Source organism: Accipiter gentilis, chromosome 7 (genome assembly GCF_929443795.1).
Source record: "Accipiter gentilis chromosome 7, bAccGen1.1, whole genome shotgun sequence".
In the NCBI taxonomy this organism is placed as follows: Eukaryota; Metazoa; Chordata; class Aves; order Accipitriformes; family Accipitridae; genus Astur; species Astur gentilis.
In genome coordinates, this window is record NC_064886.1 from 44,714,219 (window position 1) to 44,739,746 (window position 25,528).

Genomic DNA, 25,528 nt, shown 5'->3' on the forward strand with positions numbered 1-25,528 from the left:
CTGTCTACTGCTTTTTAGTGTTTCTAGGTGTTACACAGAATGAGCAAAGGGGCCCGTGAGCTTCTTTCCTCAATATCTCAAGCTGATGTACATCTGGTCTGCTGTAGTCCCAGCTCTTCTTTCTTGCAGTGGTGATAATGCTTGTGTGACTGCATGAGTTAATTCAGGGAGCTCATTATGGCGAAGATGATCTTTACCAAATGTAGTCACTTTTGCAGACAAGTCAGTTCCCTGAATGAACTTGGTATGTGTCTGCACAAGCATTAGGGTGGGCATAAGCAAGGGATAGAAATCTCCAGAGAGACCACAGAACCCCATTTTGAGGGTTTGAGCTGTTGTACTCCCACAAAAATTGAATGCGTAACAGTCTTCTAAGATGAACAGAATCCTGTTTAAGGTAGCAACTGGAACATGAAAGAGGCTAATGCCAGATAACAACAATAATACTGGGAGACTACATTATCCCTATCTCACTTTTCTCTCCTATTGTATCCTTCCAGATTAATTTATGACAAATTACTCTGCTCAGAGCAACAGTTCAGTGAATGCATGTGAGGTAAGAAATGGTCAGGTTCAGGAAATAGAGAAAAATATCCTTATGTTCTATTTGCCTTTAGAAGGAGAAAGCTGGAAAAAAAATCCTCTACAGTAATTTAAGAGGAGAACTATTTAAGTTAAAAGGAGGAAATAAAAAAAAGAATTAATTGCTTGCAGGTGGCATATAAGTGAGTATGACATGAAGCAATCACTCCATTTCTTTTGAAAGAGGTGTGTTTCACGACTGGGACTAATAAGTGAATGCAGTGTAAAAGGAGCAGTAAAGGCAGATGTGACTACAGCAGGGGAAAAAAAAAAACCAACTGTGCCACCTCCGCTTTGGTAACTTCCTGGATCACTTTTATATTCAGCATAGTTCTTGCTTCAGTTCTGACTCCTTTTTCAAGCTTAGAGAGGCGTTCTACTTCTGTAAGTAACCAAGCAATAGGAAAGAGGTAGGATTTTACAGCTGTAGCAATAAACTGAAGTACAAAGGAAAAAACCACCTGAGAATCCACTGCAACTAGCATTAAAGGAGCTTTAGGTAGGAGGAGTCTTTCTTGGGAGGCTCTCTGTAAGGACTCTTCCTTTAGCTTGTTGCTAAGCAACAGAGACAATGAAAATACCACTGCAGAAAAGACAATACCTCTGCTACTACAGAGGTCTTCTGTGTACGCATACGCCAGAGAGCAAGCTAAAGGCTGTTCACTGAGGAAGGACACAGGCACGTTAAGATTAATCAGATTTATGCGAGTGGCTCTGTAAGGGGAAAGTAAGTCGCTGGTGGAAAGTCCCGTGTGTGAACAGAAGTGGGAATGTGGACGGGTAGGAGCCGTGCGTCGGGGCGTTTCACGGGGTGATGCTAGGATGAAAGAAAGCACCTCTGTGTGTATCTCCGAGCTAGCCAAGCGGCCTCTTCGTGGGGCAGGACCTCCCGCTTCTCGCACGAGGCCGGCAGGATGCGGCCGCGCCGACCGCGGCCCCCTGGGGCTGCGGCTGGGCCGGGGGCGGGCCGGGAGGCCGCCCGGAGGCGGGGGTGGCGGGCGGTTGTGGCAGGCGGGCCCGGGGCGCTGGGGAGCGCCGCGGCCGTGGGGAGATGCAGCGGGACGGCTCCGGTGAGGCTGCTGGGACCCCGCGGGCCGGGCGGCCACTGCCCGAGCCGTGCGCGGGCGTTTGCAGAAGGCCTTTCCGCCGTCTGCTGGCGACGGGGCGGGCACGGCTGCTCCGCCGTAGCCGGTCCCGCTCGAGCGGCTGGTTGCTGGGTGGCCGGGTGCCGTGCTGTGCTGCGCGGCGGGGCGGGGCGGCGCGGGCGGGGGGGCTGCGCCTTTGCCCAGGGATGCGCCGGGTGCGGGGCGGACCGGCTCCTTCCCGGGCTCCTCCCGCCGCTCCGGCGCCTCGGCCACGTCTGAAAGCGGCTCATTGTCTCTGTAGGCAGCTGGGATCCGCGGCGGTGCCGGGAGGCGGCGGGTAGGTACGGGCGGGCCGTTGGGGGTGGGGTGTCCCACAGGGCTCATCGTCCCGGTAGGCGACCCGGGCGATGACAGACTTTTTTTTTTTCTTTTTTTTTTTTTTTTTTTTTTTTTCCGGTAGCTAACAACGGTGTTTGTAATCACTTGCACTGCCTTTCAGGGGGTGTTTTTGAGCCGTGCGCTATCGCTGCGACTCGTGCTGATGAAGTAGCGGCAGTAGCCGGTGCGGCGGGCACCGCAGTGCTGGTGTCGTACAGTCCCGAGCTGGGCGTTGCTTGAGGTGTAGTCAGTTGTTGACAGAGGTAAAGCCGTTGAAAATCGCCCCCCCCCCCCCCCCCCCCCCCCCCCCCGAGAACATATCTGATTCGGGTTAAGGTGGTTTCCCTTGCTGGAGTTAGGTGGTGAAATCAGGTGCTTTAGAGAACGTTTCCCATCGTTCCGGGAAATCCTTTCCCATTTTTCTACTGTGTCCAGCCTCTGTTTCTAGGTGAAAGTGACGTACTGGACCAAAGAATTTGTCGTTATTTCTTAGTTGCAGTGGTTGCTTCAGTGGGGCACAGAAGGCACCCCTCAGCCCATTCGTCCTCAGACTGTTTGAGTTTCAGGAGACTGTTGTACCGGTGCCGGCAAAGACTCAAATAAGTGAACAGTATTCAGTCACTGGGAGTGCCTCTTTGTCACCCCAGTTTTGCCATCCTTAAAAACAGTAAAAATTCCTAACAAAAATTGCAACCGAGCAGACCTCATTTCTTGAACACCGGTGATTCTATAGCTGAAAACAATTTGTGATCTTCAGCTGCATTGCATGGAGAAATAGGTGTTGTAGGGCTATGCCTCGACACTGCCATTTGTTCAGGCTGGACAACTTTATCTAACTCCAGACAACATAAAGGAAAAAACCCCAGCCCTTTTAAAAATAATTTTTATGGTCATATCATGAAATCTGTGGTATGCTTCATTGTATTGTAAAGTATTTAAGCCTGATGATTACCTGGAAGTGACTCTTCCAATCTCATTTTCCACTAGATTGTAAAAGGAAGTACGTTTTCAAAAGCTAAATTAACACAATCAGCTGAAATGCTAATATAATGTCAGAATTCAAAATGTCCAATTACAGTACATTTACTATACTTTTATTATTTCTGTTGCAGTTTCACTGTTGTATTAAAACAATTAAGGAGGCTTATTAATTTTTTTAACTATTTAGCAATGATTAGCTATTGGAAAGACTTTCAACTCTTTTTGAAGTACCAGTGGTTATAGAAGGCACCCTCCAAACTAACTTTTTCTTTCTCCATTCAGAGACCAATCTGCATATTGTTGGCCATACAGTAAGCTTTTGCCTTGTGAAGATGTGTCATTTCTAGCTGTGGAAGAACATTGGAAAGTGACGTTTTGTCGGCTGCATGATTTGTTGCAAGGATTACTGGTAATATTGTGCATTTTTCTTGGACCAGCTTTGTCACATTCCTGCATTTCACTTTTTTGAGAGTGAACTATGTTTCTGTTTCTAACGTTAGCTCATAGAAGCCATTCTGGTGGTGGTCGCACTGGTGCAATGTCTTATAGGTGAAGTATGTAGTGAGTAAACTTCTCCATAAAGTATAGTAGACCTTCAGGTGACCTTTGCTCTGTTTATCATGCTATGCACAAACATTTTCCTATTAATTCTATAAAATGCATGATGACGTTTACAATTATCGTTCTTTTCACAGTCAGTATTGAGGTGTTTTGGTGAATTGTAAGTACATAAATGATGCTTATATTCAGCTCATATGATTGCTCTGAAAGTCAGCATTTAGTGTATGACAAGCATACAGGACAAAATAATTTTGGGCTAGCAAAAGGTTGAGCACATTAGTATAGCATTAGCTATTCTTTTCTCAGTGGAAGGGAACAATCTGGGAAATTAATTGAATGTATTTTTGCATTTTGTGGAAGTTGAAGTAATTTCTGTGTAATCTGTAGAGACTTTGGCTTTCAAAGTGCTGCATAAACTGTTTTAAATGAAAGTGTGCTAGAAATTTTCTTGAACACAAAATGGCCGGGGAAGACTTTGACAAAGACAGCTAAGATTCAGTTGCTCAGAAGTCCTTTTAGGGGAGCAGGTGCTTATAATTCTTCTTTCAGTTGTTTTGCTTTATGCCAGCCGGATTTTTCAGTCTTCCTGCAACAGACTCAGACCTGTTTGTTCTGAGTGAATCTTTCATTCCAGCCTTTTGTCCCAAGCTCAAAGAGAGCCCATGTTTCTTTATAGCTCTAATGTGAGGCACTCCCTTTCTGTCTTTCTACAGTCTTTTTAGTATCCCAGAAAAAAAATGAGCAGCGTAATAGGAGGGTGTTTTTTTTTTTTTTTTTTAAGCTATAGAGTTAATTTTTGTTAATTTGCTAGGTGTCTTCAGGTTGAATTCTGTACCGAAAGGAAGTTTACTCTGCAATTGTGCTCCTTTCAGGGCTGACCTGCAAAAATCTGATTACTTCATTCCAACATTACTTGTCTTATGTGACAAACAATAAAAGTCCCCGAAAGCAAAAGCTAAAAGGTCATCCACTGCACAATTTATTTCTTTCCTCCATTCTTTTCTACCATTCTGGGTCTGAAAAGTGCTCTGTTTAGAAAACAAGCTTTCTGGGATCGATACGACTGCTCACTGTATTTTTACACTGCCTGGTAAAACTGGATAGCTTTCAGTAGTGTGTCTAGTCTCTTGGCAAGCAATGGCAGATGCTAGTGGCCCTGCAGCTCAGCATTCCATCAGAGCCAGTTTAAGTGATGAAGAAAATCATTGTTCTTGTTGGCCAGTTTGTATTATTAATTTCCTTTGCACAGTATGTAAGAATTGTTATTCTGGGGCAGACCCGTTTTTCATCTAGTCCAGGATCTTGTTTCCATTAGTAGCCGCTAGTGGACGAGCCCAGTGACAGAGCTTGACTCAGGATTGTCAACTAAACCATATGTGCAGATGCTTTTCAGATAACATTTTGAACATTTGCATTGGCTTGTGAAGAGATGATTCTGCCTCAAGAATTTGCTAGAATTAGACTTTTGTTTATACTGCTGTTTGCCAGAGCTCTCCCTGAAGAAATAGTATCACAAAAGAAGTAGTACTACTATCACAGAAAAGGAATAACATTGTAACTGTTACTAAAATAATTTATACTTAGTGGTACTCATTATGTACAAAAGTCAGGCAGGTGCAGACACAAGGAAGCACTGCTGTGAAGCAAAGAAGGAAGAAAGGAGGTGGGAACAAGCCCCTTTTTAGCTCTCCTGAGGGGAGCTTGGGATAGGCAGGTAGGGCTGCTGAGCTGTAGGCAGAGGAGGGCACTGGCAAAAAGAGAGGCCACGCAACGCAGAGCAAGTCACATACTAGTGTTTCACCTACTAAGGGAGTTTTGGCAGATTGCCTTTCTGTGCTGAAAGAGTGAGCTTGCCTAACAGCACCCTCTGGTGAGTCCTGCAGTGGAATAAATAGAGGATCAGAAGGAGCATCCTGCATCACAAGGCTCTGTGCCTCACAATTAAGGCAATGATATCATGTAATGTATTCAGTAGATTTATAAATATATATATGTGTGTGTGTATATTTATTCAGTAACTTTATGAGAAGGTGATTCTTAATGGTATTCAAGAGCTGCTTTCTGCCTCAGCTAACTTGTCAAAAGTCTTGAAAGAGCTTGGTGGGTTCTAAAGTTGCACATTAAAGGGGTGTAAGTTTAACCCGGGCTGACAGCACCTTAACTGCAGAATGCAATTGCAAATGGTAAAAGGGTGTTTACATCCAAATAGAATTACACCTGCCCAATGTGAGAAATGCAGAAATAAAAGCCACTGTTTACAGAGAAAATCCAGTGAACTAGATGTGTATTTGGCCTCAGGCACTGGAAACTCCCTGAGAGAATACTCTTACAGATGCTGCATTTTGTTGTGTAATTATTCATTTCTTTGTGGTGTCTGCATGCGTGCATATTCCTTAGAAACATCCCGACTTTCCCAAAAGGGTAGAAGATGAATCTTGAATACTGAAGATGGGTATCTACTTAGTGCTTTACTTTGATATTGCACTTTTTCTTTTATATCATACTGAAGAGTAGGCAAATACTTTAGCTACAGTCATTTTATGTATTATTTGTAGTGCTTATGGTGAGTGAGACACAAATTATGGACTAATATGCATGTTAGCTGTTTTTTTGTTGGCACAGTATTGTCTGCAACAGTGCTTGGGTGGGAATCAGAGTGAGGAGAGGACTAAGAGGCAGTCAAGGCAGATGCGAATTTAAAAAAATGGCTTTTGCTTTGACACCTACCTGTTTTTATTACTCACTCCCCTGCCCCTTGCCAATAAGGTATAAAGAACAGTTAGTGTTTGCATTTCTGCAGAGTGATTGTGATTGCGGTGGAGCAGCAGTTCTGTGTAGCCAGCGTAGAAACATGAATTCTTTAAAAAGCATCATGGGTCTCTAAAAGCTTGGTGATGGGCTAGACTGTGAGAAGCTGCAGAATGCAGTCAGTGCAGAAAATGGCTAATGTTTTGCAGACAAGAAAAGGATTTGAGGTAGTTATGGCTGACTGGCTTTCAGGCATAGAATCTGTTTCAAGAAAACTCCTTGAATAGCAAATGCAACTGCTCTTTCACTTTTCCTTAGATTCTTTCATCACCTCTGTTTGGCAGAGTGTCAGTGCAGGCTGCCTGATTGCTGATAATCCTCACAGCATAGAGAAACTCGTAGATGCTTCTGGTGACATACTATGCAAAAATTCAGTATTTGAACAAGGCAAATTTTATCTATGAAGAATGGCCATGCTGAATTAAACCAAAGGTTTATCTATATGCTCTTGTGCCTGACAGTAGCAAGTAGCAGATTGCTAGGGAAAAAGTTAAATAATACAGGAAATGTGATTTCTCCAAGTATACCTCCCAGATGCAGGCAGATACCTTGGGCATCTACAGTTCAGGGAATTGCTACACCACCAGCTGTAGCCTCGTCTTTTGCATTTAGCAGTCCTTGAGAGGCTCTTCTTCCATTAATTACTTTCAATTGATGTAATAATTGGTTGAACTTTTGTATACTCTTGCTGCCACAGTATTTAGAGGCAGAGTTTCACATTTTTATAGTGCAGTGCACAAAAAGTGTCATGAGTGATTCTTTAATTGAATTCTCCCGATTTTCCTGTTTTGAGCAGTCATGAGAGAGTGTTTTTGCAGTTGCTCTCTCCAGGCCAGTTGTGATTTTCCTGTCCAGGGAGGCTGTCTTCTAGGCTGTGGAGTGACAGTCGTTTCAGTATTCCTTTTACAGAACTCATTGACTGTCCTTTTGCTTGATTTTTACACCTTACTGTATTCTGCTGTACTGTCTTGAAGATTCCTTATTGTGGGCAAATTAGCACGCAGAATGTGATGCTCTAAAAAAAGTCATTGGTCCCAATCAGGAGATCTTGGAGCTGTGCCGAGGGCCCGATAATCCCATAGGTAACACTTCATGGTTTATTGCAGTACCAAGGTATCAGTTTGTAGACCAGACTACACCTGTCATTCTTCAGTTCCCTTTAAAGTACAGCTTTCATATTGTACAGCAAAACACAAAAGTCAACTTGCAGTGTATTTGGTCCACAGACACCCCGCACCCCCATCCCACTGCCAAAAATTGGCAGCATATTTGTTAGCTGTCCAGACACCACTGCCAGAGCAGAAGGAGGAGGCTGGGCTACTTTTTCCATGCTTGTCTGCCTGGATATATGAATAGCGATTTGAGTGAATGTATTGACATCTGGGTCTTGTAAAAAGGTATGTTCATTGGGACTATGCAAGAGAGGCTATGGGGAACATGGGTTTCATCCTAGGAGGTGCCATTGTGGTCACATGTTACGGATATTTGAGCAAAGTTGATGAGAATGTGGAACCACTGGAGAAAAGGGCCTTGCCTCAGTGGGCAGCACAAGCACTAAAACCTTGGTGATAACCATGGTTTTAGACATAAATAAATGCTGTTGCTACGCTACAGAAACAGATTGTATGGTGAAGTAGGGAACATAATAAAACAGTAAAAAGGCATTTTTACCTGAGTGGGTATAAACTAGAGCAGATGTAAAGAGTATACAGAACTTTGCTTCCAAAGAAGAGCAACGAAGCTGGTGAAGGGTCTAGAGAACAAGTCTTAAGAGGAGTGGCTGAGGGAACTGGGGTTGTTTAGCCTGGAGAAAAGGAGGCTGAGGGGAGACCTTATCGCTCTCTACAACTACCTGTAAGGAGGTTGTAGCGAGATGGGTGTTGGTCTCTTTTCCCAAGTAATAAGCAACCAGGACAAGAGGAAATGTCCTCAAGTTGCGCCAGGGGAGGTTTAGATTGGATATTGGGAAAAATTTCTTCACTAAAAGGGTTGTCAAGCACTGAAACAGGCTGCCCAGGGAAGTGTTTGAGTCACCATCCCTGGAGGGATTTGAAAGACACGTAGATGTGCCACTTAGGGCCATGGTGTAGTGGTAGACTTGGTAGTTTTAGTTTTACAGTTGGACTCAATGATCTTAAAGGTCTTTTCCGACCTAAATGATTCTGTATCTTACAAGCAAGAGATGGTACTTTGGCAGAAGAAACTTCGGGAAGCAAGTTAATACCTTACTCATTTGCATTGCTCTCCTTATAAGATACTGTATGATACTGAAGGTATATGCATTTATTGTCTCCTTTTTCCTACTCAACTCATATTTCTGCTGTTTTTCTTGGCTTACAAACAAAAGTTTAGTAGTAAAATGTGTTCACTTAAGATAGAACGCATTTCTTTATATTGTGACGAGACATTTAAGCAGTGTCAGGAGCCGAAACTGCCTATTTCTACTATCTCTTCCATTTGACCATTTCTTTCAGCTTTTGGTACTAATTAATAGACTTTTTCATGTTTCAATAGGCTAGCACCAAGAACTTAATGCATGTATTATGTCAGATGAGTATGTATCTATATTCCCTAGTCTGCATGGTTTACTTTCAAGAGTCCAGAGTGCGTTGATGTATGTACCTTTCACTATAACAAGAAAAAAATGGTCTAAATGCAGCTAGATGGCAAATGCTTATATGTAAAACTCTGGAGATTATCTTCATACAAAGGATTCTATTTTTCCTAATACTGTGCCTGCTAACATATACTGGCTGCTTACAAGTGGAATCTGCAAAATTGAGAACACAGAGGGGTAGGTGCGAAAACTTCTAGTAGAAAGTTGTGAGGAGTGCATGTAGCTTGAACTTGAACTTCAAAGTAAAACAGAAGTCTCTTGGGGTTGACATGCCTAAAATTTTCCAGGAGTTACATGCAGACTAATTCTAACTCACAAATGGGTAATCCCTTAAATGCAAACTCAGGGGGTTCCATCATGGGCTATATGCGCTCCAGCCCAAAGACATGTCAGCTGCTTTTTCATTGTAACATCTGTGGCCAGATGCTTCTTCAGGTTGTGATTTTTCATCCAACTCCTGCAATTTGGAAAATAGAGGGTTGTGCACAAGCATCAGTTGGCGTAGCCCCCTACCGTCACCACTGCAGGGTACAGCGCTCATGTTAGATAAGAAGGTGATTTTTATTTCAGTAGCCGCAGTTACTGATGTTCCTGTCTACTCCTTTAAAGCGATAGAAGCCCTTGTAATGTTAGACTGAAATGGAAATACGGTGAATTGATTCAGAAGGGTTTTTTCCCTTAGCAGTATTTACCAGAATTCAGGTTGAGGGCTTTGTGTATTTTGTAGATTTTTTTTTTTTTTTCCAACAGTTGAGCTGCATCAACCCAAGGTTTCCTTCAGCATCAGACATTTGCGCCCAAAAATTTCTGCAGTGATCTTGCTGTCACGCATTACTTACTTTCAGTTTCCGACACCTGTCACCTGCAGATGATCATCTCTCAGTGCCGCTGATTGAGGAAGCAAAATAGTGCCAAATACATACATGCATATTTGAAGAAAGGTTTTACTAATGCAAGAGTTTGTATTGTGTGTGTTTATCATTATTGTGCCACAGGAGCAATGGTTCACCAGCATTTTCCTTCTCTTTTTCAGCTTTTTTAATTTCTTTTCCTCGGTGAGAATGGCAAGGATTCGGATTCCTAGCACAATCGTTATACTTTTTGTTACAGTTCAGACTGGATTCCTACTCTTCATGTATGCCCGGTACAGTAACTTCATGCCTCAGTCTGAGGAGAAACCATCTCAAGTCCACGTCCTTATTCTCTCCTCCTGGCGGTCAGGATCTTCTTTTGTCGGTCAACTTTTCAGCCAACACCCCAGCGTCTTCTACCTGATGGAGCCTGCGTGGCATGTGTGGGTAACGATGTACCAGAACAGTGCCAAGGTCTTGCACATGGCAGTGCGGGACCTAGTCAGGTCGGTCTTTCTGTGCGACATGTCTGTATTTGATGCTTACATGCCTTGGAAAAGAAACTTATCTGATCTTTTCCAGTGGGCAGTGAGTCGGGCTCTGTGTTCAGCTCCTGCTTGTGACTCCTTTCAACGTACTGATATAACCAGTGAAATGGCATGCAAGACTCTTTGTGGACGGTACCCATTCAGCAAGGTGGAGGAAGCCTGTAAGACTTACAGCCATGTTGTCATCAAGGAGGTTCGATTCTTTGACTTGAAGGTCCTCTACCCCCTTCTCACCGATCCATCCCTGAATCTCAAAATTATTCACTTGGTCCGTGACCCCAGGGCAGTCGTCAAGTCACGGGAACAATCAGTCAAAGCGTTAGCCCGTGACAATGGAATTGTTTTGAGTACCAATGGCACTGAAGTGGAAGACAGCAGATACAAAGTAATGCAAGAGATTTGTAGAAGTCATGTTCAGATTTATGAAACGGCTACTCTAAAGCCACCTAATTTCCTTAAAGATCGCTATTTAATGATCCGTTTTGAAGATCTGGTCAGAGATCCATTATCAGAAATCTCAGAAATGTATAAATTTGCAGATCTTAGTTTGACCCCCATGCTCAAAAGCTGGATCTATAATATCACACATGGACAGGGACCAGGAAAAAAAAAAGAAGCCTTCAGAATCACATCTCGAGATGCAGTTAGTGTTTCGCAGGCCTGGAGAAATGTTCTTTCCTTCCAGAAAATTAAGAAAATACAGGAAGTTTGCAAAGGTGCTATAAATATGCTTGGCTATCAGCTGGTGGATTCAGAAAAAGAACAGAGAGATCTGTCATTGGATTTAGTACTGCCAAGACGACAAAATCAATTCAGTTGGTCATCATTTAATCCAAAGCACTGAGACATCATTATTGAGAGATCCTGGGGGTGGGGGGTTGTGTAGATGGCTGAGTATTTGTCTACTGTGCGGCATATAGGTAATTTGAAAATCCTTGGCTGATAAGTTTAATTATCTTCCTGTCTGCTGTTTTTCTGTAATGGAAGGAGGTTTTTTCCTGAGTTTCTTACACCGCAAAAACAAAAAAAACCATGGGAAATGCCGTGAGATACTTGTCAGATTGCAAATTTACAGCTGAGCTGTGCTGTTCTCAGCATTGTTTTAAAAATATAATTTAAGTACTTTATATTAAAAGATGAATTGTCAAAAATGTCTTTGTTCATTCATAATAGTTCACTTCTGTTTTCATGCTTTAAATATTTAAGAATCTCAGTTCTTAATTTGTATAAATGGAACAAAGTAGAAACTAAATTCCTTCACTTTCTTCCAGAATCACTTGACATTCTTCTTTTGCTTTAAAGTTGTTGTGCAGTTGTGTATTTTTTTTTAGGCTTATCTTGATGTTTTAAATTTTAACATAAAAGTTCTCCAAGAGCTGGGGCAGCTGCAGCAGTTCTGTTGTAAAAGGCTTAAGCAGGAACTTCATTTGTTGATAGATTCCTTAGTGCTTTCCCTGGAATGGCAAAGTTTGCAGATATTTGAATGCGACGTTGGCATGGAGTGCAAACCGCAAGAGATGAAGAAACTTTGAATGGAATCACTGTGGAAATAGCTGTTAATGCCGCCCCAATCATGCATTCTAATGCTGTGATACAGAGTAGGCACACACTTGCTTCTGCAGCGCAATTCATACCATTATCCTCTCTTTTCAGAACTACAAGTTGTTAATGAAGATAGCTGAGAAATTTAAGGTGCCTTGGAAATCTGCATAAGATTATACTGCTCTATGGAAGTGATCAATTTAAACAACTTTGATAGCATAGACAGATACCTGTGTATGGGGTTTTCCTTTGGTTTTTTGTTTGTTTTGTTTTTTTTTTAATACAGCACATCTCAGGATGGACAGTAAATGTTTGTTCGATACCAGATAATCCTGTTAGGGCTAATTGGAGAATGTCGTGCTATAGCTTATTTAGGATGAGCATAAAAGCTCCTCAGTGCCACTACTGTGATCTGCTGTAGGAGGAGATGGATGTGCCTAGCGCTCTAGATGCTGGGAGGTGGGCCCGTCGATGCTGTGTCTCCTTGGGGGGGTTCTCTAGGGCCACACCTGTTGCTGCTGGGAATTTTTCAGTGTTCCCCAAGCTATTGGGGGGCCTGTGGAGCCATATTTTTTTGTCTTGGTGGCTTTTCCAGGGACTCTGAGGTTGTGCTGTCATCTCTGGTGCATTCCTCGGTTCTTCAGGGCCATTTGCTTACTCCGGTTATCTGGGGCTTCTTCTCTGTGTCAGGGAATCTGGAATTTATGGGTGGGAAGGGTATCTGGGCTGTTGTCTGTAGCCCAGGAGGTCTTTTGGGCTCCCCAGTAGATGCGAGACATGGACATACTGGAGAGAGTCCAGTGAAGGGCCACTGAGGTGATGAAGGGACTGGAGCATCTCTCACATGAGAAAAGCCTGAGAGAGCTGGGACTGCTCAGCCCGGAGAGAAGATGGCTCGGAGGTGGGATATCTTAGTGATGTATATTATATAAATACCTGAAGCGAGGGTGTGAAGAAGATGGAGCCAGGCTCTTTTCAGCCGTGCCCGGTGATGGGACAAGAGGCAGTGGGCACAAACTGAAGCACAGGAGGTTGCCTCTGAGCATCAGGAAACACTTTTCACTGTGCAGGTGACAGAGCACTGGCATGGGTTGCCCAGAGAGGTTGTGGAGTCTCCCACCTTGGTGATATTCAAAACTCATCTGAATGCGGTCCTGGGCAGCTGGTCAGGTGGCCCTGTTTGTGCAGGGAGGGGTGGGACCAGATGACCTACAAGTGGTCCCTTCCCACCTCAACCGTTTTGCAATTCTGGGGTCACTACTGTCAGTCACATCCAGGGCCCTTAGCTACCACAGGCATGAGAAACTTGCCCCAGGCCTCAAGGTTATCCAGCACGCCTGCTGCTTTACTCCACCCGCAGTGCTCGTGAAGAAGAGTTAATTTTGCAGGTTAATTTTGCACTTGAGGGCTTATAGGGCTCAGTGGTCATGTTGGGGCAGGGTTGAGTGGTTGGGTGCTTTGGAGGGACAGTTTGAGAGGGCATTTGAAATGCCCTTGCAGGGTGAAGTGAGGCAGGAAAGAGGGAGGGAGAGTGGGCAGGGGAGAGGGACTGCCCTGGGTTGGAGTGCTGTGTGCACGTGGGTGCCAGTACCTTGGCTGCTGTGTGTGGCTGTCAGTGTTGCAGGAGCTGTGGAGGTGATGGGCTTTACTATGCCTCCCCCAGAAAGCTCTGGCTGACAAAGTTATGCCACAGCAGAGACTGCAGCCATCAGCTCCGCTGGGCGCTAATAATGACTAGCACAGGCCTTGTGCTGTACTGAGTCTGAGAGGTCTTAGCTTTCCTTCTCTCGTCTGTGTTGAATGAGAAGGTGGATAGGTGAGAGGGTTGCTTGTTCCCCCTTTCCATGTTATGTGTTTTTTCATGCCAAGTAAGACAAACACTTGCAACATTGCAGTGTCTGTCTGTGCTGCAGTTTCCCTGAGGAGTACTATCTGCCAAAGCCTGAGCGGTTAGGTAGCTTGGACTAGAAATGCTCACGATGTGGTTAATAGGCTAAAAACATGTCTAGTTTACATCATAAATATTTCCTCATCTGTAGTGGGTTACCCTTGTTCTGGACACTGTGTGCCATCTTCTGGGTAGCCTGGATAATACAATCGTTTGTTGGTACTGCACATGAACTAGTGCTCACAGCGTGACAGGTAGGTTCAGTGGAAGTGCAGCTTAGTACAATCCTATGTATCGCTTCTTGCGTATGGTCACATTTGAATGGTGGCTAAAACCAAGCTTATAAACAGTAACTGTAAAGTGGCTGTGGGCAGAAGTTCCTTGGCTTCTGTTTATTGTTTTCCTGCTCACATGTGCTTTGGTTTTTCTTGTGTAATACTGAGGGTTTGGAGGTTTTCTTCTGCATCTTTTTGTTCAGAATTTCTTGTTGAAGGTTTCTCACTCGGGTGTTGTGGTTTATTTAATTTTGTGGGACTCAGTATTTATCAGTCAGGATTTACAGTTTACACATTTACTGCTGAGGGCATAGGTTTTAAAATCTAGCCTCAGCCATAAATTGTAAAGCCCCAGCAACCATCTGGGTTCTGAGATTTGCAGTTTTTCAGCTAGAGTTCAGGGTTTACAGCTTATTGTTAAATAGGTCTAAATCCTGAGATAATAAACTTTGGGCTATTAATCCCAGAGAGAAAGGCGCACAAGGTATCGAATAAAATTCCATTTATTGAACGCCAGAAGGAGAAAGAGGTTAGTATGGATAGTTCTGTGTCCTTCAGATTCTGGGAACTCTTGATTTGCAGAGAACCAGAGGGACCTTCAATGAAGGCACAGCGTATCGTGCAGATCCCTTCTGTAGGGAAGTTCCACCAACATCTTGATCTTTAGAGCTCTTACAGCATTTTTTAGAATTCTGTTTGTAATTTCTGTCATCAAACAAAAGGATGTTCATGTGGCAACCTGCTGCTTCACTTTACTATATAGATGTGCAGGTGCTATAATCTCCAGTGCCAAGTGGGAGCTGCCTACAGGCTCCTTTGTTACAGTTAGCCAACTAAGCTTATTCTTTTAGCAAGGGATATGCACAGCACAACACAGGCTGGAAGGTGAAGCTATACGTGCAGCATAGTACAGCTCAGGCCTGCCATCTTCTCAGGTTAACTGCTATGTATATCACTAGCTCCTCAATCATACAGTAGTCATCTGGTTAGGATCACTACAGTAACCTTCCAACCACCCAGCATTCAGCTCTGTGCTCTTATCCGAGGCCTCAGTTTGCTATGATGCAGGAACGATGCACAGAGTCAGACTGCTGAGGCGGCAGGCGACCTGAAAGCTGTGCAAGTTTCTTGCAGAGTCCTAGTCAAGGGATAGGGCAGAGGAATAAACGGGGGAGATCAGGGGTCTTCCTCTCAAATACCAGAGCTGAATCCTATCCCCGAAGGAAAAAGCAGGGGGGGAGGCTCACAGCTGCTCACTGACTTGCCGCAGCAAGGGCAGTAGGAGCTAACCCTTCCCTGCCAGGCTGATGAATGCTGCTCCGGTAATGACTCTTAAGGGGTCACAGGGGAAGGGTGAGCATACTGACACTGAGCCTCATGGCAGACCCACTCCCAGGTGTTAGGTGCATTAATTAATAAATAATTGCTTTGTTCTTTATAATTGTGGCTGCGGGTCCTGCAGTCCCTTTACATTCAGTAAGAAGTGCCTGAGGACAGTACCCAAGGGAGGGAGGCTACCTACTACTTCTGAGGGAGTGGGAGCTGGTCCCAAGGTCTCTTAGACCATTTTTGGGTCACTGGGAGTGTCCCAGAGAACTCCAGCAACATTCACAGGGCTGCTGGGGATTTATGGATGCTTGGGGCTGTTGGTGGCAATTCCCATTATCCCAGGGGCAGCCAGGCCCCACCCAGGGCTGCATGAGGTTCCCCAGGCTGCTCCTGATTTTGCCTAAAGCACCCTGAGATGTTCCCAGTATGTCTAGGGCAGAGGGTTGGGGCCTGTGTGGATGGTGCTACGAGATAGGGATTCTGTGTGCCACCGGGCCTTCTGCTTTTGGCTGGCTGTGCTTCCCAGAGTCATCAGTTTGTTCTGTCACCCTCTGCTGTTTTTCTTTACATTGTACCCCCTAGCTCTCAATTTGTTCTTTTCCCCTTAAAACTCATCCTTTTTCCTTTTTGTGCACCCCAGAGCTTCTCCCTTTTTCTTTAGCAAGCTGCTTTCAGGAGCTGGGGCACACTGCTGCTCTGGTAGCCATAGTTGTCACTGATGAGGCTGATGGTGATGGTTCCTGTTCCTGATGTGCTGCAGCTGTGGGTTGGGAGCCTGTAGACAGAAAGCCCCAGGTGTAGCCAGTGGGGCTAACAGCAATGGCCCCTCTACATTCAACGCACTGTGGTTGAGCAGGGTCTGTACAGCTTGGGGTGGCTGTGCCAGGGTCTATTTGGGATGACGGAGCCACTGTCAAATGTTGCCTGCTAGGACCAGGACAGTGACCTCAACTGCAGAGAAGGTGAGCTGGGACTGGGGGTCAGTGCTCAGGGCTGATGGGGTCCCTGCAGCTGGGAGCACCCTGGATAGTGTGCAGAGGCCAGCATGATGAAATGGGGAGCTGTGCTGGGGCTGTGAGAGGTTGCTGGGGTGAGGGGTAGCCTGGAGCCATGAAAAGGGGGACATGGTGCACCATGGCTCACCTGCAACTGACCCCTGTTCACTTCTTTACCCCAGACACCCCTTCCCTGCAGCTCTCCAGCACCACCCGATACCTCCAGCATGGTCCTGAGCTGTCCCAGGCCCTCCACGCCGCAACTCTCCCCTAGGACCACCATGACGTCCCCCTCTCACGGCTCCAACCTGACCCAGGACCCTCCCAGCACCTCGGGTTGGGTGCCGGGGGTAAGAATCGGCCTATGGGAAAAATGGGAAACCAGCATCACCATACTCTTCCGCAGCTCGCTGTGCTTGCTGCTCTCATTTCGGCTACCCACCCCTCCCGCCCGCGTGCTACGGCACAGTCCAGTACCCGGGACAGCCCGGCCCCGCGGCTCCCCGGGGAGGCCCCTGCCCGCGGATACCCTGAGTGCGCCTCCCGTGCAGGGCGGGAGAAAGGTTTGAGGGGGCGGGAAGGGAGGCGGCAGCGGGATGGGACCGTCGACGGGACTGGGGCAACTCCTGCTCCGGGGCTCTGCACTCGCACCCAGCTCTCCCCGGCTCGGGATAGGATGGGGCTGGACACAGCGAGGGAGCCGCGGGACGGCTTCTCACGGCCGGGCGGAGAGCAGCGCTCGGCCCCGCGGGGCTCCGTGAGGTAGGGTAGGGCCCGGCACCGAGCGGCAGAATGGGCACCAACGGTAGCCCAGAGGAGCGGGATCGGCTCGGCTCGAGCTGGCGGGAGGTATCAGAGCGAAAGGGACGAGAACCGTCGCGGAGCTTCCTGCGGGAGGAAGGTCGAGTCCGCAACCGGAGAGCCGTCGAGCACGCTGCGGCCGCGGCCCGGGCAGCGCTTACGCAAGCGCGGGGACGGGGCGCCTGCGCCGGCCCGGAAAAGCGGCGGCGCTTGTCCCGCTCTGGAGTTTCGTTCCGCTCCGGGCCGTGTGGTGGCCGTGTCGGGGCAGGTGAGAGGGGGGCTACGGGCCCGGCTGGTCTTGGAGTTGGGATCCCCCGGCCGGATCCTCCGCGGGCGGGGCCGGGCTCCGCTCTCCCGGGGCCGGCGGGGGCGGAAGCTGCCCCGGGGTCGTTGCGGAGGGTGGTTCGGGGCCGAGCCCGTGTCCGGCCGGGGGGGAGCGGGGGCAGGGGCAGCCCCATCCCATCCCCGGCTTGCTCCTCGCTGCGGCCGGGCGGCCTCTGCCGCTCCCGGCGCGGGTCGGGCAGCGGCGGCCCGGGGGAGGCTCCTGCGGCGGCGGGCGGGTCCCGGTGCCCGCAGGGGCGGGGAAGGAACCCGGCTGCTGCCGGCGGGGGGTCCTGGAGCGGGTCCAGGCTGGGGTTGGCTGGGCCCGGCTCCCCGCGGGGGCGCTTCGGCTGGGGCGTTTGGGGTGGGGGCCTGGCCGTGCCGCTGATGGCGGGGAAATAAAGCCTGAAACGGCAATCGAGAAGCGGCGCCCTGCCTGTGCTGGGGCTGCCCCGCAGAGGCGTGGGGCCGCGCTCTCCGCAGGTCCCAAGCACTCCCCGAAACTACGTGTGGGGCCCCGGGGGTGCAGGGCTGTGGGGTGGCGACGCTCGGCGTCGCCCGTGGGCGCTGCAGGGTCAGAAATGGAGAACAAGCTTTCTGTTCCTGGGGCTTGACAACAGGCTCGCGTGGCTGATTTGGGGGCTCGGAAACAGACCGAGCTGCCCGGCTTTGGGCCCAGAAACAGAGGTCCGGCCCTGCGTGTTTGGCCCTTGAGAACAGGCTCAGCAGCCGGGTTTTTTGGCTTCCAAATGTGCCCCAAGTCAGCTGGTGTGGGGGCCAAAAGCGGGAGCCGGCTTGGCTGGTTTTGCAGGCAGGTGGGAGGGTGTTGGGGGCTGCGGGGGGAAGCGGGGGGTGGGCAGGGTGTGTGGACCCTCCCTGGAGATGGGGGTCTGGTTGTGTCAGACGCCGAAGTTCGGGAGGCCGGCATGCAGCAGGCCGAACTCAACATCTGTGATGGTCTGTGGGGGGAAAGGCGCTTTTCAGACCCCACGTGCCCTCTCTGAGTCCAGCTCTTCTTTCTGCGCTGCTCAGAATAGTTGTTAAGTAGTTAATCGCCCAAACTAACGAATATTTACTTGGCATGTAACTCTGATGTTTAATCCTAATGCTCCAGTTTTGACAGCAGTTGATAGACAACCTTATGGAAAGCCCAGACCATTGCACGTAGCTGGAGCTTGTAAGGAGAAGCAGCTGAAATCAGCCGGAGCTTCAGTGTGGAGCTGGGGCTTCAAGGAGCCAGAACTGTAGCAAGCGGGAACTGGAACGAGGCGGGGTGTCTGCTGTCTGGAGCGTGCATTAGCCAGAGGCAAAAGTACCTGCGGCTGTAACGAGCAGGAGGTGTGATTAGCTGGAGTGTCTTTTCGCTGGAGCATCCGTCGGCTGGACTGCGCTCCCAGCACGGCCGAAGAGCGGCCGGGTGCAGGCAGGTCTGTCCGCAGCAAGCAGCTCCGAGCAGCAGGGAGGTGAGTTGTCCTTCTGCCAGCGGGGAGCCTGGCCTCTTCCTTCGGGGATGCAATCCACGCCACGCTCCTCTCTCTGCATGGAGGGTCTCTCCCGGTCCGTTCCCACGGGCAGAAGCGAGGTGGGGGTCCCCCGGCTCTCCTGGGGCAGCCCCCCTGCGAGGGGGCGCGGGCGAGGTGTCGTCATCCCCTCGGTACCAGGCAAAGGGGAGACAAACCGGCCGGCGGGAGCTCCTGGGGTGCAGAGCCCTTCCAGCAGAATCCTCCCCTGTCTTTTCACCGTTGGCTGGGTGTGAGAAGCAGGTTCATTTCTTTGTCTCCTCTTCTCCCAGTGTCGCCTTCCGCATCACGCAAAGAAAATCCTGGGTGATTAATTCTGCTTCCTGCTCAGGTAATCGCACGTATCGGGCTGAGGGAGCGGAGAGAAACACTTGCGAGTTCGAGGGCACTACAAATGCTCCACGTTAAACCTACAGAGAAGGCAAATTTGCTGCTAGTGCAGAAAAGCTGATGGAAAAATTGCTGCTAACAGATCGTGCCCTGTTCCTGAACTGGTCCCTTGATGTGTTTTTGTTTCAGGTGAAAGAATGAAATTTCCTGCCTGGTAAATTCAGAGCTGCCTGTTAGCTTCTTTAGGGTCGAGTGTTTCTCTTCTCTCTGTTCATACTGATTTTATGGGCAAGTTGGAAATAGCCTTTACTTTTTTACGTATAACTGAATTTTTAGGAATATGTGGTGTCCCTGTAGTTCACTTTTGAGCACCTAGATGCCAGTAGAAATGTAATGAGTGAAACATGATGGGAACTGGTACTTAAACTTGATTTTTATTTGATTTTTTTTCTCCCCTCCCCCCCTTAAGAGTGTCGATGGCATCTTGTCCCATGGCACAATCCCCATTCCGTTCAGCGGAGTCTTCAGTCTAGGACTTTTAAGTAAAAAAGTTTCTCCTTCCAAAAAGGGACTAGTCATTTCTAGACTTGGAGAGTTGCTTAAGTATGTGGTCGGAATGAAAGCCAACTTTCAGTTGATGTTGCTGCTGTTGGTCTTTGCTTTCATTGATTTCTCCACCACTCCCTCATGGTTGGGAACTCTGAATCGTAATGTTTTTCAGTCTCTAACACATTTCCACCCCCCCAGCCCCCCAAAAAAGGAGAGGCAGTGTCTAAAAGTTAATTAGTTTCCTCACAAATGCGTGAGTAAATAAAATTTGAGTTGTGATGATTAAAACCATAAAAATGACACCAGTCTTGCAGATCTGGACTATTTCTGAACAGGCATTCATCACATGCAAAAGTCGTCAGGGTATGGATCACCTGCGCTTCATGCTCTGACAGGACAAAAGGCTGAGGCAGGGATGAGCTCTGAAAGAAAGAGGAAAAAAAAAAAAAAGGATACAGGGTCACGGTTTTGTTTTGTTGTTGTTTGTTTTTAGAGAGTGCAATATTGACTGCAGAGCCTGCAGAGCTCTTCTGCTGCCTGACCTCTCCTTCTCTTTCATGGCTGTAATTGTTGTTTGGATAATTGTAGAAGAGCAATTAAGTTACTTGCCTCTGTGAATGTGCTGGTAATACCAGGAAGGCAAATGCTTGAACCAGTAGTGAATAACTTGGCGACAAGTAGAATTCCCGAAGGAAGAACAGCAGCAGCAACAGGACGCAAATAGCAAGTGACCAAAAATTGTGTGTGTCAAACGCATCAAAGCTTTATTGCCGAATGTTGTTTGGCAATATGTTCCAAATGGCTTTTTTTGGTAAACGTAAATTTTCAGGAAGTTCAGGGTTGCGTGTGGCAAAACGTGTCCCTCTGCGTACGCGTCCTGCTATGTAAATAGCATGGGTCAATGGCAAGTCCAGCGGCAGGGCTGCTGTGCCCTACTCTCGATGTTGCCGTAGTAGTGTTGCGGTATTTAGACCTTAACGGACGGGCTGAGGAATGGAAGGAGAATGCCCGTTTTCTGTAAGGGCTCAGAATGCCGACCCTTTTCTCTGCCTGCCGCTCCCCTGTGCATGAGATGAAGCTGTTTTCTTTTTCTCCCTTGTTCCTGGTCTAAATATTTCTGGAGCTGTTGCTGCTTTGGCTTTGCAATTGGTGTTACTGCATTTTTGTAGTGTTTTAGCAAATGGGTCGTTTCTACTGTGGCGAAGCATCGAGATACGGTTTTCAGTTTAAAGTGTCAGAAACTACGTTCACCGAAACCGGTAACTCACGGCACAGGTGAAACCGATCTGGCACGTGCAGCTGTGCTCGCAGGGATGCTTGGTGGCTCCTCATCAAAACGGCAGGCTATGTGCCTGGACATCCATAGGGTTGCGCTCTGGGTCTGAGAGCGTTAGCGTATTTTTGCTGTTGGAAGATGGAATGGAGCATGTGTCTGTTAAATCTCAGGGCAGTCAAAAGCTAGGAGGGACCCTGAGCAGGTTTGGTGGCACAACTGCGGTTTTAAAAGGTCTTGCCCATTTGGAGCAATGGCCTGGAAAAAATCATTCCTTTTTTGCAACGAGGCGGTTCACAAGGACAGTTGTGTTGCTGTGCTCTTTAGCAAAAATACTCAACTTGGGACGTATAGGCTGATGAAGCCTTGGCTATACTAAGGCTTGAGAAAATGTATGTAGGTCTCTATGTCTGTCACCTGCGTATATCTAGGAAAGTGAGTTCTAGTGAAAGTAAAGTTGCCACTGAGTCAAAAAAGAAAGGAAAAAAAAAAAAAGGCACGGTTGTCTAAAAAATGCAAAAGCTCTAGTGGCCTGTGTCAACAACTGTACTGAAGATGACGCAAAAATACTTTTTCCTCCGCTCAGTTGTACTGTCTTCACAAACCTTCATCAAAAAAAAGGCAGCTTTGGATTCCTACCCAGCTTTGTGCTAATGTTTTGGGTTTTTTTCTTCTCTCAGCTGGATGTCAGCTGGCGCTCTTTTGCTGTGGTTGCCCTTTCTTCTGCCGTGATGGTACGAGACAGATGGAAAGATTCCGTAGTGGCCTACAAGTACAAGGTACGCCTATGATGTGTGTCTGCATTTTTGCAAAGGTACTTGCGGTATGGACTTTAACATTGAGAGTTGTGCCAACTCTCCTTCTACTTTTTTTTACATGAAATATTTTATCACAAATACTAAAAATAAGTTCTGTTCTGGAGCATGTTACACCTATACAAAGTTTACTTCCCTCAGTTTATTTTCTCTTCCTGAAAGCATATTCTTCTGTTTCTGTGTGCTTGCTAGTAAATGATACTGTGAAAATAATTTTGTACTAAAAGAGGGAAGAAACTGTTTGTAAGTGTTCAGCTGCTCAGAAGAAACAGACTTTGTTTTCATGATAAAACCTTTATGCTTTTACAGTCAATGAGTTTTTTAAAATATCTTACAGGAGTACTCAAAAATGTTACTGAGATAATTAGCATCTGTACTAAAAGCAATCAAGGTCAAAGAAGAGACGTGGACAAAACGGGACAAATGGGTGTCGCATCTGTGTGTTTTCCAGGCTTTCCCAGGAAGCATTAGCAGCCTTGTAACTAGTGACAGTGAGTCCTGAGGTGGTTTTGATGAGTTACTGCTTCAGTAATGTATTTTTTCCTTTAACCTACAGTGTGTAATTTTGACTTCAGTTGGAAAGAGATTTTTCCAAAATGGAAGTCTTTCTCTCTCAAAGAAATTTTGTTTTATGAACTTCCCATCAGAGTGGATCTTCAGAGGTGATCGACTTGACAGTAGAAGTCATCAGTAATGAGACTTTTCACTCTCTAAAAAAAGAAAAAAAAAAAAAAAAAAGTTAATTTCCTTCCAAAGACCCAAGCACAGCCCATCTTCCTAAAGTTGATGGCATCACTGGTCTTTGGTTTCTCAGTTGTAACAGTTGAGATAACATGAAAACGTGTTGCTCTGCATGCTTCAGTACTGCCAAAAGCATTAGGAAATCTGCCAGTCCTTTTTGGTAGTCTGAGGTATTGCAGCACTGGGGATTTTACAAATTGACTTGCATTGTTTAAACTGTAACTGCCAAATAGCTGTAGTGTATGATTTGTTAGGCAGATTAGGTATTTTTCTAAACGTTTAAAAAGAGAGGCAACTGAATGTTATGGGGTTTTTTTTCCCTGATGTTTTGATTGAGTGCTCTGAAGTACTTTCTTTCTGTCTGGCTTTCAATGGTGCGTTTCCCTGGCAGTTCAGTAGCACCTCTCCTGGGCAGCTCAGCTGGCCAGGTGTCCCTCTGCGTTATGTAACACACACACACAAAAAACCCTAGTCCCATTATAACTGTGTACTTTGGAGAGAGATAATTCAATGGTATGAATTCAGAGCTGTGCAAGTTAAGGTAATGGAAAAGGAAAATCAAATACTTTTATAGTGTAAGTATTTTTATTGGATCTATAGAAACATGGGCACACCTTTTTAGTGTAAAGTGAATTATTGAGATTTATTCTTTATTTTTCATTTTGCTCTTTGGAGTTTTCCACTTCACTTTCAGCTTTATTCACCAACCAAGATGCAAAGCAGCAGCGCAAGGGCTGTAGCTGTTGTGGTGGATCCCTAAGTGTAGATTCTGATTGCGTACGACCTCTCCTGCAGCCTCCCGGGGTTATCTCCCTGCAGCAGTGCTGTAAGGAAGGGAGGAGACGTTTTCCAACACCGGCAAGAGTGTTTACTTGTATGCTAAGAAGGTGTTCAAAATGGTATCGATTAGCCTAAATGCTGATTTTAAGTGTTCAAATCGCTCTTAACTTTTAAAGGAAGTGGTGTATTTCGAGCTGACCTGTTTACCTGGAATCCTGCTTTAGCTCAGCGACTCTTCTTGTGCACCCCCAGCCTCTGCTGGCGGGGCGGTATGAGAAGCTGGAAGGTCCTTGACTTAGTATAAACACTGCTTAGCAACAACTGCAGCATCGGTGTGTTGTCAACATTGTTCTCATCCTAAATCCAAAATGGCCCTGTACCAGCTACTCAGAAGAAAATGAACTTTATTCCAGCTGAAACCAGGACAACCCCAAACCCCCTGATTCTGGGTCTGCAATGGAAAAAAAATAAACAAATTTAGGACTCCTGGGAAAACCAAATCCGCCTGGATTTGTGCAGCTGGAAAGCAAAAAAACCCCACCCCATTTTCATGCACAAACCACAACCAAAAGATCACCCCTTTTTATGTTGTGGAAAAGCACTGAAACACACCCCAAACTGAGTATTTTGAAAGAGCAAAAAACTCCCCAGTTTGGGGAAGACTGGGGGTGAAGCACAGGCAGTTTGAGGGGCATTGCTGGGGGTCCTCCCAGTGTGGATGATTTGGTGTGGGTGCTCTGTTGCGGGTTATCCCAGGTGAGTTACCTGCTGTGGATCATCCTGGGTGGACTGCCTGGGGTGGGTCATCCCCACCCGTGTCCCCCTATGCACCTCTGTACCCTCACCTACCCTCTCCCTTGTGTTTCTCCCCCATATGGCCCCTGCTGCTCCAGCCCACCCCCTTCACCCATGCGAGTTTTTTTTAACCCATGCGAGTTGTTTCCCCCCGCATCCCTTGCTCTTCTATCTCCCGTCCTGTCCCGTCCACCCCAGCTTCCTTTCCCTCCTCCATATTCCATGCCCCCCCCCCCCCCCCCCCCGCCCATCATCCATCAGGCTCCAGACCCCTGGCATGCTGTCTGCACCCCATTCTCTGTCATTTTTGTTTCTTTTCCTTACAAGTTGTTGTTTCTTTTAAATGATTAAACTGTTTTCGTTTCAAGCCACAAGTTTTCTCACTTTTGCCTTTCCGATTGTCTCCCCGTCCCACCGAGGGTGGGGGAGCGAGTGAGCGGTTATGTGGGGCTTTGGTGCCGGCTGGTGTTAAACCACGACATGAGGTGAGTTGCAAGCCCTGCCTGGCTAATGCTGGAGGCTCTCTATGTTCCTCCTGCCACCTTGACGGCCTGTTCTTGTTCTTCATTGCTGCCTTATAGCGAGCGCCTCTTGCTCTGTAAGCAGCAGTACTTGGGCCGTGCAGGTACTGCGTGTTGCAGGCAGCAGCAAAGGGCAATTGTGACGCTTGCTGGCAGGAGCGGCAAGGAGTGCGGAGCCACGCTCCTGTAGGGAGCAAAGATGGAACCTCGAGGGCTCTATGGTTATCTGCTGAGGACATCTAATATCCCGACATGCCTCTTTGCTTTCCCTGCTTCACGTCTGATCACTTTGCACGCCGGAGGGCAGGGCGGTAAGTAACACCGTGCAGCGTCTCTTCGATAAGAGACAAGCCTGTGCAAGAAGCCTTGCGTGCGTGCAGGATTAGAGCAGAGTTCTGATAGCACAGAGGTGCGCCCACCCCAACTAAGCCCCAGGGTCGCCAGGGTATCGCTCACTTGCAGGTGGGCCGCTTGCATCTGGTGCTCTGGGACGCAGCGTTTCCTGCCGAACAGAGCTGCCCCTCTGGCACAAAGCAGCTTTGGGTCTCTTGTGGCCTGCCTTCAGGCTGTCAGCTGAACCAGGCGTTATTTTTTGTTTTAAACCTCTCGCCAGCATCTGTTGACTGGCTGCTGTCACTCCCG

General features: G+C 47.2%; 1 protein-coding gene across 23 annotated transcripts in view; it reads left to right on the forward strand.

Annotated features, from left to right (window-relative positions):
* Nucleotides 1-25,528, forward strand: part of LOC126040407 (carbohydrate sulfotransferase 5-like) — a 66,939-nt gene that overhangs the window by 6,231 nt on the left and 35,180 nt on the right. For 4 of the 23 annotated variants that reach the window (XM_049804780.1, XM_049804760.1, XM_049804763.1 and 1 more), the window contains one exon: nucleotides 10,046-11,533. The exons of 5 other annotated variants lie outside the window; for them this stretch is intronic. In XM_049804780.1, coding sequence (XP_049660737.1) covers nucleotides 10,074-11,255 — 1,182 coding nt within the window. In that variant the 5' untranslated portion in view covers nucleotides 10,046-10,073 and the 3' untranslated portion in view covers nucleotides 11,256-11,533. Of the gene's footprint in view, nucleotides 1-500; nucleotides 557-1,891; nucleotides 2,009-2,166; nucleotides 2,309-3,308; nucleotides 3,436-10,045; nucleotides 11,535-25,528 lie in introns of those variants that run through there. 14 more of the 23 variants (XM_049804766.1, XM_049804768.1, XM_049804772.1 and 11 more) reach the window with 12 other exon arrangements.